General features: G+C 33.0%; 1 protein-coding gene across 1 annotated transcript in view; it reads left to right on the top strand.

The window, feature by feature from the left end:
- Positions 1-12,380, top strand: part of LOC140449008 (uncharacterized) — a 158,152-nt gene that overhangs the window by 63,509 nt on the left and 82,263 nt on the right. Inside the window, exon 6 of the mRNA XM_072542148.1 lies at positions 7,779-8,082. Within this exon, the coding sequence (XP_072398249.1) occupies positions 7,779-8,082 (304 nt within the window). The remainder of the gene's footprint in view (positions 1-7,778; positions 8,083-12,380) is intronic.

The following is a 12,380-nucleotide window of genomic DNA, read 5'->3' as shown; positions in this document are numbered from 1 at the left end:
ATTGTTCCCCTATCAAAATATCTTCTAATCCAAATAACCCAGTTTCTGAAAGTTCTCAACATCATATTAATACGTCTTCTTCTGAAAAATCTATGAAATACGCAAAAGCAAAAGGGCTCAAAGTTGATAAACTTAATAAAGTCTTAGAAAAGAAAATGAGTTAATACCCAATTTGTAAGTAAGAGTGTCAATACAGAAACAACATTACCTTATGTACTCTCAATAATCCAAGTGAACCATTCGAGTCAAAAAATACTACAAAAAAAAATTGAAATAAAAACTAATAATGTAAAAGGTTGAAAATGTGATGTACCTTTCGTTATTATGGAAATGAGAAAAACAAAAGTTAATTTGCAATCTGTCACATTAGATTAATTGTTATTACTGATTTTATATTGCTTAAAAAAAGAATAATAAGAATGTTTTAAACATTGTTGGGAGTGCCATTAATGGAAGTGCAACCCCATTGGCTTCCGAGAATTTTGATAGTATTAATTTGAACAGAATTTTCTCTGAATATCTAAAAAACGGAAGTATAAATATTTCAAAATACCAACTGCACCTTTCACATTCATTTAAAAGATTAAGATTTCCAAATATTTGAATTAAGCCTTTGAAATATTTGTTATAGTCGGTTCGCTACTTCCAGTTCGAACTGTCTAGTGAATTTTGTAATTATTTTTTTGCGAAGTTAGTTATTTTTGACAGAATAAAAGTGGCTGGAAATTACTATACAACCAAGCACAAGTGCTCATTGCCAATATTAATAGTATACAAACGTAAATAAAACAGAACTTTATTAATTACCGACTAAATGGATAAACTTTAAATTCTGTATTAAACTTGATTAAACTTTATTCGTTTATTGAAACTATTCTTAAGAAACTCAAGCTAAATGTTACCAAAAACTTTAAGTTGGTTGCCTACATTTGGCGCAACTCAACGATATAATCTATAACTATTAGCCCAACTTTTTTATAAAATATTTATTTTATATAATAGAAGTTTACTTTCTTCATAGATAGGATAAATTTCTAAGCGAATTTGATTTTTGACGCTATAATTTGTCAGTCGTTAACTTCCTTTTGCGACTTTTCTTCTTTAATGTGAGGGTTGTATCAGGCCCATGTTTATATTTCCGCACACTTTTTCCCGAGACTTTCAGACATTTGGATGTTAACTGAAATGTTTTGTTATTAAGAACATTTGTAACATTTACATAATTCGATAAATACATTTTAATGATCAACTTATCTCAACAAGGTTTTCATTCAGCAAATAATTTAAAAAAACATATTAGACATTTTGATATGCAGTTTGATTACCTTATAATTTAACAGCAATCTTACTCATATAAAATATTAGCTTTTAAAGAACATTTTATCACATTTACGTAAGAAAAACTTACCAAAGCAGATGGCATAAATTGAAAACTTTGACTATCCATAATGAAAAAATTCAAAATAGAACTAACTAATTAACTAAATAGAACTAACAAAGGAGTTCGGCCCTGATATCGACCAAATCTACCATGTTATCAGCTGTCCCGAAATATAGTCATTTTAAATGGTAAAAACAAATCATAATTTTATAATTTTATACCTCTACTACAAAAGTGCATTAGTTAGTACTGACAATATTATCTCAAGTGAGAAGCACTTCTTTTCGTATTATTTTTGTAACAACAACAAAATAACCTTTAAATAATACCTACGTAAAGAGATAAAAATTCCAGTTGGGTCTTGACCGGTTTTTTGGACCGGCTCAACAACTGATCAAGAAAATTAATAAAATGACTTCATACAACAAAATTACTACACACACCTTCACTAAACACAGTTACTCACATGCCGTAAATTATTTTAAACATCCAACAAAACAACAAGCAATAGTAGTTTCCAGCATTGAAGGTACAAAAATCCATGATTACGTCGTAGCTCTTGGATCACTAGTGGATCCAATTAATGTACTTTTTGCCTCCAGAATTGCTAACAATAGGACCATGTACGTCTCTTCAAAAAACACTGTTGATGTTTTTCTTCATTCTTATAAATATATCGAAATAAATGGATATCAAGTCGAAGTAAGAAGATTAATTTCTCCAGCCCAGAGACTTCTAATATCTAATGCATGTCCTACAATCCAAACTCTCATAACCCTGAAGTAACTTCTAAAGATTACTACTAACTAATTGAGATCCTTAATTTTGTTTATTGTTACACACAAAATTCTAGGTTAAGAAATAATATCACCCGACTAAAGAAAAAAATAAACCCCAACCCTTCTTCAGCTGACGAAACTGACGAATCATCACTAGTTGAAGGTTAATCAAGGGATGACTAATTTATTTATAGTGCAATGGAACATAAATGGGTTTTATACCCACTATGAACAGTTAAAACAACTAATCGGCGAGCTTTCTCCTTTAATTCTTTGTCTTCAAGAAACCCACTTCAAACAAAATAACTACTACTACTACTATCGGTTTACAGCGTTCTCCGACGCCTTCCTACTCCTAACCGCCATTCTTCTCTATTTAACCATAGGCCTGGAGGGATTTCTCTTTGGTCTAGTTCTTTTTCAATTTCCTCTATCCAGCTTCTTCTCGGCCTTCCTCTTTTTCTTCTTCCTTGTGGTGTCCACGTCAAAATCTGTTTCGGAATCCTCTCATCTGGCATTCTCTGTACATGGCTGTACCATATTAACTGTTTTGTTTTTATGTCATCAACTATTGTATGCTTGACTCCCATCATTTTTCGTATTCTCTCATTTGGTATCCTATCTCTTCTTGATTTGCCTTCTGCTCTTCTCCAGAAGTCTGTTTCTGTTGCTAGTAACAGTTTTTCTGTTCTTTGTTTCATTGGCCAAACTTTACTGCCATATGTAAAGTATGGTGTTGTATATGAGTTGTTTGTTCGCTTTAGATATTGTTTAGTCCCACAGAATGCCGTTCATCATAGATATGGCTTTTCTACCCTGTATGTTTCTGTCTTTTGTAGCAGCATCGAGTGTTCCATCTTGAGTGATCTTCATACCCAGGTACTTGTGTTCATCAGAGTGTCTAATTTCTACCCCATCGTCTAATATAATGGACTGCTTTATCCCTCCAATACACATGATTTTAGTTTTCTTAATGCTGACTTCGAGACCCCATTTGATATATTCTTCTATTAGCTTCCGAGTCATGTAACTTAAGTCGTCATGATCCTGAGCAATCAGTATTTGGTCATCAGTTAAACATAAGGTGTACAGTGTAGTCTCGTCATTGAGAGGGATTCCCATGCCATTACATTTTCTTTTCCAGAGCCTGAGTGCTTGTTCCAGATAAATTTTGAAAAGGGTAGGCGAAATACTGCAACCCTGCTTTAGTCCTTTCGTGACATTAAATCCCTCAGATATCCTTGATCCAGTTTTCATTTTTGCAGTCGTTCCATTATACAGAGTTGGGACTGCTTTGATAAGACCATGCTTAATGTTGGTTTGCTGTAGGGTTTGACCATAGTTAACTGAGGGGTACACTGTCATATGCTTTTTGTAAGTCTACGTACACCAGGTGAACTTCTTTATTGACGGCTGTTTTTTCTCAATTACCTGCGTAATAGATTACAAGTGGTATACTGTGGATCGCCCAGCTCTAAAACCATCTTGCTCCTCCGCTTCGTAATCTCTATAATCATTTTCTATTTTGTTTTTAATAAGTTTCCCATACATCCTACTTATTGTGCTGTTTACCGCAATTCCTCTGTAATTTTCACACTGATCCTTTCTGTCCTTTTTGTGGATAGTTGACATAATAGATAATTTCCATTCTTTTGGTCATTCGGCCTCATTCAAGCAGTCTTGAAAGAGTTGTCTTAACTATTCCTGGAGTTTGTCTGTGCCGGCTTTCACTAATTCTGCAGGGATGTCGCCAGAACCAAGGGATTTTCCATTTTTCAGGGATTTGGTTATTTCTTCCATCTCTGATTTACTTATTTGTAATTGTGATAAATTTATACGTATACCTATCGTGTTGTCTTCCATGTTAGTAAATTCTGGTCTTTGTTCTGGTAATTTTTTTAGAAACATTCTTCCCATTTTTCTGTTGTTATTGGTGATATAACGTCTTTTTTCTTATTATTTCTCATACTTTTAATCAATCTCCAACTATCTGTGCTTCTTCTACCTCCTATGTAGGTGTTGATATTTTGGCAGTTCCGTTCCCATGGTTCGTTCTTTTTTTGAGTTATCTTTTTTCTTACTTTGGCTTGTGGTTCTTTGTAAATTGTTTTATCGTTTTCTGTTTTTGTTGTTAATAATGTTTGGTATTTCCGACGTTTATATCTAATTTTCTTCTCTATTTTTTCATCACACCAGTACGGTTTTATTTCTTTATGGTTTTCGTCACATTTCTGCAGTGCTTCTTCTGATGCTAAATGAATCGACCCTTTGATGTGTTCGAAGTGTTCTTCGGTATTTTCAAAACTATCGTTTTTTAGTTTTTGGTCTAATCGTTTTTTATACAGTAGCTTTATACTCTCATGGTTTAAACTGTTAAGGTTGTACCGTACTTATTTTATTAACTGATTTGACTCGATGTGCTCTTTTTCTTTTTCGTATCTGTTTGGGAGTACCGTTTTAACTTTTAGCAGGTGATGATCGGTGCCACATGATGGCCCTCTGGCTACATGCACATCTTGTATTTTAACTGTAGTTCTTTGTCTTACAATGCTATAATCTATTATATATTTCAGATTTCTGGTCTGTTGTATCCACGTGTATCTAGTTCCATTATCATTTCTGGTATTTTCACCGTGTGCTCCTACTACTGTGTTGTTTATTTTCCGTCCAACTCTGCTGTTGAAGTCTCCTAGAAGTATGATCTCCCTAGATGTTCCTACTTTTATAATTTCATCGTTCAGTTGTTCGAAAAATGCATCTTTACTGTTGTGCTTCCTCATTAATTCCATATACACCTAGTATGGCTATTCTGCTTCCTTTTATCGTGATTTTCATTTTTATCAATCTCTGATTAGTTGCTTCCCAAGAAGTAATATGTCTTTTCAAAGTTTTGCGAATAACAATAGCAACACCTTGTTGTGCTCTTTGGTCTTTAGTTACTCCACTATAGAACAGGTCATAGTGACCCCACTTTTCAGAACCTATATCCTTCTTTTTAGTTTCTCTAAGCACCGCGATATCTGTCTCTGATTTTGGAGTTCTGATATGATTTCTGATATTTTCCGGGAGATACCTTGCACATTCCATGTACAAAAATTCATTAACTGTTTTCTTTGCTGTTTTCGTCTACTGTGTTTCCAATCTTTTGTTCCGAGGCTTTGGTTAGGCTTCTTAACATTTTGCGTGTTTTATGAGTACCGAGGAGTTGGCCCAATGCCTTAACCCCCAACCTGGATGACCAGGGATTTTACATCAGAGTATCTTTCTCCTATGCGAGTTGCTTCCACTACAGCTAGAGAGTCTCACCTACCCTTCGATTTTAAACAAGCCCTAAAACCAGGGGCTGCCACTTCCGTCCTCCAGACCGTTGTGAAGATCTTCTTCTCCGCCCTAGATGCCGTTGTGGACTTCATCCGTGACCCTGGACAAGGGACTCTTAGCAGATACCAGTTTCTTGGGTCAGTAAACACCTGGAATCTGCGGAAGGCAAGGATTGATTCACTTTCTCTGATAGAACTATCCAAAAAGGAGTTCCTACCCGTACAAAATAACATAAATTTAAAATAAATTCAATGTTTTAAAAAAAATCGAATAGCTCAACAAGCTGATGATGGAGTAGCTATTTTCACCAGAGCTGATTTGGAAGTTAAACCGATCGAGCTAAATACTAATCTTGAAGCTGTAGCAGTCTCTTTTACCTATCATAAAAAGATTAACATATGTAACATTTATTTACCACACGCTAGTAATCTGGATATGCACGAATTAAATAATCTTGTAGACCAAATTCCACATCCTAAATTAATTTTAGGAGATATGAACTGCCACCACCCGGCGTGGGGTAGTCACAAAACTTATAAATACGGTAACTTATTGAAAAACCTAATTGATTATTCTGATTTATTGTTACTTAATACAGGGAATTCAACTAGATGTAATTCTTATATCGGCTCATTTTCCGCCATTGATATATCCTTATGCAGTCAATCACTCTCAACTACATTGTCATGGGAAACTTTAAACTCATTGTATAATAGTGACCACTTTCCAATTTTTATAACATCAGATCACATTCATCCCTTTGTTTTCCCAACATATCAGTCCTGGAAATTAAAAAATGCAAATTGGGCATCCTATGAATCCTATATCAATAATAAACTTGAAAACTTTAGAAAATATAGAAAATATAGAAAAAGGCAACCCGTACCTTGGTGAAATATTGAAATTGCAAAAGCACTCTCATCTTGTAAACATGCCTTTAATAAACTTAAAAAACATAATACAAACGAAAACTTACTTAATTTTAAAAAACTCAGAGCTTCATCAAGATATCTTTTGAAAAAAAGCAAACAAGATGCTTGGAAAGACTACGTATCGTCGATAAATACATCAACACCTTCACAGGTTATTTGGTCTAAAATTTGGAAACTTAAATGTACCAACTCCTTTAGGCATATCAATGCATTAACATATAATAATGCACAGTCACCTCTAATGGTTATACCAGAAGAGAAATACATAAATTTGATGGTAATTTTTTTATAGAATGCTCTAAATCCTTCTCTCTTTTAAGGTTTTGTATGTGTTTAAATTCCTTATTTAAGTGATTTTATTTTTTTCTTTTATGTATTCTCTTATCTTCTTTTCTCTTTATCTGGTAATTCTCTAGTTGTTCTAGTTCGTCATGTAATCATTTTTGTGCAGGCTTCATTTTTTTTTCTTGGTAAATTCTTATACTCATCGTCAAACCAATGCTCCATATAGGCACAATTTTTAAACGAATTGTCAATCAAATGATTTTTATATACATAAATTTCTATTTTTATTTTATCTTTTGCTGAGCTTCAATATCTTTCTGTATTTTGGTCCAGTAGAAGTCTATATGTTTCTGACCTTCTTTATTTACATTTTGATTTCTTAGCCCGTTGGTAATGTTTTTAACGTACCGTTCTACATTTGTTGCGTCTCTCAGCTGTTGCACATTTCTAGACCTTAATGTTAAGATTAGTAGGCAATGATTTGAGCCTATGATTGCGCCTTTATAACTTCTGCAGTTAATTTTGTTTGTTCCGTATGTTGAAACTATTAAGATGTTATCAATCTGAATCGTTGTTCTATTATCGGGAGAGGACCAGGTTACCTTGTATATATTCTTGCTCTCGCTCTCGTCTCATTCTTCCATTCATGCCACGTAAACAATATGTTAATGTAAATTTTTGCGAAATCTTTTGTAGACCGGCTCTAGATCTTCAAAGAACTGTTGTTGTATTCTTTTTGGTTTGTCGTCGGAGCATATGCATTGATCAAACTGTAATTGAAGAATTTCCTTTCTAAACATAAATAGCAAATTTTTTGACTGTATGCTTTAAATTCATCCAGTAAATAAATAAATCCTTCTCGATCTATGTGTTGACTTTCATTGCAACTTTAATATAAATGAATTGGGTTTTCTTGTCAAGAGTACCGCTTCCCATCCACTGCATTTTCTGTAGATCCAAGTGTCCAATGCTACAGCTCGATACAGGGTTCGGGTATTCCATGTTTCTAACCTCAATTTTATTTTTTGTGTGCAAACTCGTTGTCGTTTTCATACAGTTAACACTGTTTTATCATTGCAGGTACCTGTCATGGGGATGATCTGGGTTACCTTTTCAACACCCATATAGCAGCTCAGGTCCTTGATAAAGGCGAAACAGAAGATAAATTAATTCATTGGTTTGTGAAACTATGGACAAATTTTGCTAAAACAGGGAACCCAACACCACCCGCAAATGATTTACAATTGACTTGGAAGAATATTGATAAGGGTTCTGGATTTTTAGACATAGGAAAAGAGCTTACAGTAGGAAGCATTCCCGAAGCCGAAAGAAGAGACTGTTGGAAGGTCATTCTCCAAAATTATCCAGTTGTAGTTAATAATTTGTAATTATTGATATTTTAGCTGTTATTTTGGTAGAGAATGCAAACGAAAACTAGTAGTATTCTTCATTAGAGCTTTTTATATCAGTATTGTACTAAAAATTATTGTTAATAAAAGTATCGTTTAAACTGTTTCTTTATTGAATTTAAACTTTTATTAAATATTTTCTAGGGTGTTAATACCAGCTATGCAATAAACTTTTTACCAGCCATTCCAGCCTATAAATCGGAGACCCTCTTCCAAATTCAATTTTTTTAATCAAAGATGTCTTGACGTGTATATTAGAATCAAAATAGTCAGGTCTTCACATATTAGCGTAGAATTAGTGCAGTTAGGGGTTTCCCAAAAAAAGGAGGCCACTTTTAAAGGTTTTGTCATTACAGCTATACAGTGATGAGTGCCTTAAGAACCGGCAAAATAACGCAAATGATAGAAAACATAACACGTTGTGAAATAAAAAGAGATGAAAGTAGTAGAGGTGGAAAATTATCGATAGAAACTTCTAATTTACATTAAATTACATTAGGACTATCGATAGTTTCCCACCTTTAGACGTTAGCTTATGAGCTAGTTGACTTCAGTCATAATATTACAAGTATGACGTCGAATATTTACATTTTTTAAATTTCGCATAAAGTAAAAACTGATTGAAGGCAATAAAGCAAATGTAAGTAAACAGTTTAATTAGTAGTAATTTGATAATTAATTCTGTTTTGACGAATACAGACTAACAAGCTATGATAATTCTGTATTGAGAAGAGTGTATGCGACGTCTCAAATCATAGTTTATTATTGATCAATACTTTAATTTTGGAATAAAAAATACTCCTACTTAAACTGTTTTTACTTACATTATGTGATACGTATTACTATGACTGAAGTCAACAAGCTCATAAGCTAACGTCTAAAGGTGGGGAATTTTCGATAGTTCTAATGTAATGTAAAGTAAATTATAGGTTAATATCGATAATTTCTCACCTCTACTACTTTTATCTCTTTTTATTTCACAACATATTATGTTTTCTATCTTTTGCGTTATTTTGCCGGTTTTTAAGGCACTCATCCCTGTATATAAAATGTATCAAATTTAAGTAATGTTATCTATAATTTTAACTTGACACAATAGTTAGCTCTTCTTAAACTAAGAATACTAACGTTTCTTCAACGTACTTTACGTAAACACTAATCACACGTAAATTTTACGTACGTACGTAAACAAAATACACTACCTAGATACTTTTGGAATAGAACAGAATCTCGTAATATGGACAGGACAAACTAGTACATAAATAAGAATTACAAAAATAGGAACAGTAATATTATAGGCTATAAGCTTTTATTACTGTCCACATTCCATACAAATTTTTATTGATGTTCGTTAGGCACGATCACAGTTGTAACAGTGCGTAATTGCTATTCTTTTTTTTTTACTGTAGGGCACAAGTCCTTTTCTCTTTTCCTTCGGGACCTGAAAGAGCGTGGAAAAATTCTCTTTTATACTTCTTGGTAAAGTTGGTATTGTTTGGAGCCTTACTTGTTGTAATGGCTTTGTTATTTGTGCACGAAGTTTCAACATAAAATTTGGTCTAAATAATGGCTTCTGTACTATTACAGCAAATGTTCTAACAAATGTTAGAGACATTTGGTCAAACGTATGTACAGTGCACTTAGTTAAATTATATGTATGGCTTATTTCGGGCTTTGATGCATCATGATTGAACAGAAAAATTCATGGTTAAAAGTAAAAGAAATAAATAAATGAATCTCTTGTTTTGTTTATAAAATATTAAAATCATATTTTCATCGTACACAAACATACTTGAGACGCACTGCGTAGCAAGTTATTCAGGAGATATTTCTCTTTTTTATTCTTTTAGTGTATTCGTATTGTTTTCTAATTGTAAGAGGACGGCAGATACAAGCTACTCCACTGCATTTTGCAATGTAAAATTGAAGAAAAAAGGCTCCCATTATACATTTTAATGTATGTCTGAATTGTCAATATAGATGAGTCAGATAAAATTAAATTATTAGAAGAATTTTTCACTAAGTAACAAAAAAACAAAATTTGTTTAATTTACTAATGTTTGTATTTTGAGAATGATTTCCGAAGTGGAAATTGAAACGTCAATAAACGTACTTTAACCTTAAAAAAAAAAACATTGTTGTTGAGCGGAAAAAGGATCATATTACTGATACACGTAAAAAACGTGTCAAGAAATGTTTTATTTACGCAAACTTTTATATTATGTTTTTAATGCCCATAACATTGGCAATTATATATCGATGTTCTACACATACACAGAGGGAGATGCTCAGCGAGGCTCCAATGAAGTCAGTACGTCGGTTCTGGACTTCATTACCGAACATATCCCAAAGAAGTAAAAATCTTGCATGTCTTTAGTAGTGATACATCCACAGGACAAAACCGTAATCACACTTTAACCAGGTTGTTTACTGCACTGACTGTGAATGGTAGGTTTCAAGAAATCTATTAATATTTTCCAATCCAAGCCATAGTTTTTTGCATTGTGACAGAAACTTCCCAGTTATTAAGCGCTCTTTAAAAAAATTAAAAGGATTTATTCTCCTGATCAATACAACGAAATCATTGCGTATTCCAAGAAAAGGAACAATAAGTTCCAAGTAAAACGGCTAACAAATACCGAGATACTGGATTTCAAAGGCTGGTGACCACAATATTTTAAAAAGACTGACAAAGATATTGAAAAGAAATAGTCATTTATTCACTGAATTCATTGATGGTTTAACCTATGGTCTTTTTAATATGAAGAAACAAGATAATGTAAACCTTTCCATCTCGAAAGCATACAACGAAGATATTTCTAAAATAATACATTATATACCAGAAGACTACAGGGCCTTCTATGATGATATATTTACAAATCCTACAACAAATAGAGAGAACAGTGACCTAGAAGACTAAAAATAATATTAATGCCATGTTTTATTTTGTCTTACTCACGTTTTCGATTTTGAGTGGAAAAAGGATAAGATTTTTGTACTTTCAAATATCAATAACTACTTACCTAATAGGCATGAACTGTTAGTGCTTTGGCATTAAATGTACCTTGTCCAGGTATACAAATATTCAATAGAAATATTTTTAGTAAAACTAGCGGCTTGGGCGCAAAACAGTTTTTTTATATCTTCTAAAAACATGGTTCACAGGAATGTTATCCTTTTTCCAATCACCCATTCAATTGGGCATATCCAAAAATCTGATATCATAGTATTGCCGTGCCACTATTGTTTCATTGCCACCTTCTTTATATAGTTCACGTGGTAGATTATCTATTCCGGAAAATTTGTTCCTGGGTAGTTTTTTAACTGCGTCTTTAACTTTAAAAATCGTTGAGGTTTCTTCTGCTTCTCGTCTGTTTCGCTTACCTCATATCTTTTGTCTTTAAGGTTTTCTTCTTCATCCTCTGTATTAAGTTGTTATTTAAACAATTTTACTTATCGATTCAATACATCTTTACTGATTCCCTTTCAGTTTTAAATAGTCTACAATCACATTTGCAAATTAACTCTGCATATAACCATCCATACATAGCAAACATATAAACGTTGCTCTCACAAATTCAAGAAAATAAAAAACTGATTTTTGTTACGGTAAAAGCACACACAGGCATACAAAGCATCTAAAGAAAGCATACCTACAGTTAGGAGAAGAAGTTACACCCTTATTAACATTGGATGAGAGAGTAGATATAGCCAAGGATAATTTATATCAAAGATAGTCTACACAATACAGATATTTCTGTTTGGCAAAATGTACAAGATACACATTGCCAGAACCCGATATTCGAAAAAACTACAGGTTTGCAAATTACAATTATCCGAGAAGTTTCATAACAACCATACCCAGGATGAAGTTCGGTATGCTTGCTATCCGGTCCATTTTTGGACAGGATTTGGTCAAAATAAATATAATTGACAACAATCTCTGTGATAATTGGAAAGAAAAGATTTGGATCATATATTTTTAATTATAGCAAGTATACACATCAGTCAGATATCCTTAGAAAAACTGCGTTAGGCTTTCACGTCTAACCTGTTAAACTGTTTGTTCGGGCTGTTAGGCCGTTGTCTTCTGAGATTAGTTCTCGACGTTTCGCCAACACTAAGGGTTGGCATCTTCTGGAGATGTTACTGCTTCGCAGAGTGCTTCTAAAATAAATCTAAAAAGTTTAAGCGTATATGGTCTCTACAATGTTATGAATATTTTGGCATTAAATAATAAACCTGTTTTAGATTTTATCTATTTTTCATATTT

Source organism: Diabrotica undecimpunctata, chromosome 8, assembly GCF_040954645.1.
Source record: "Diabrotica undecimpunctata isolate CICGRU chromosome 8, icDiaUnde3, whole genome shotgun sequence".
Classification (NCBI taxonomy): Eukaryota; Metazoa; Arthropoda; class Insecta; order Coleoptera; family Chrysomelidae; genus Diabrotica; species Diabrotica undecimpunctata.
This window is presented reverse-complemented; position numbering and strand designations above follow the sequence as displayed.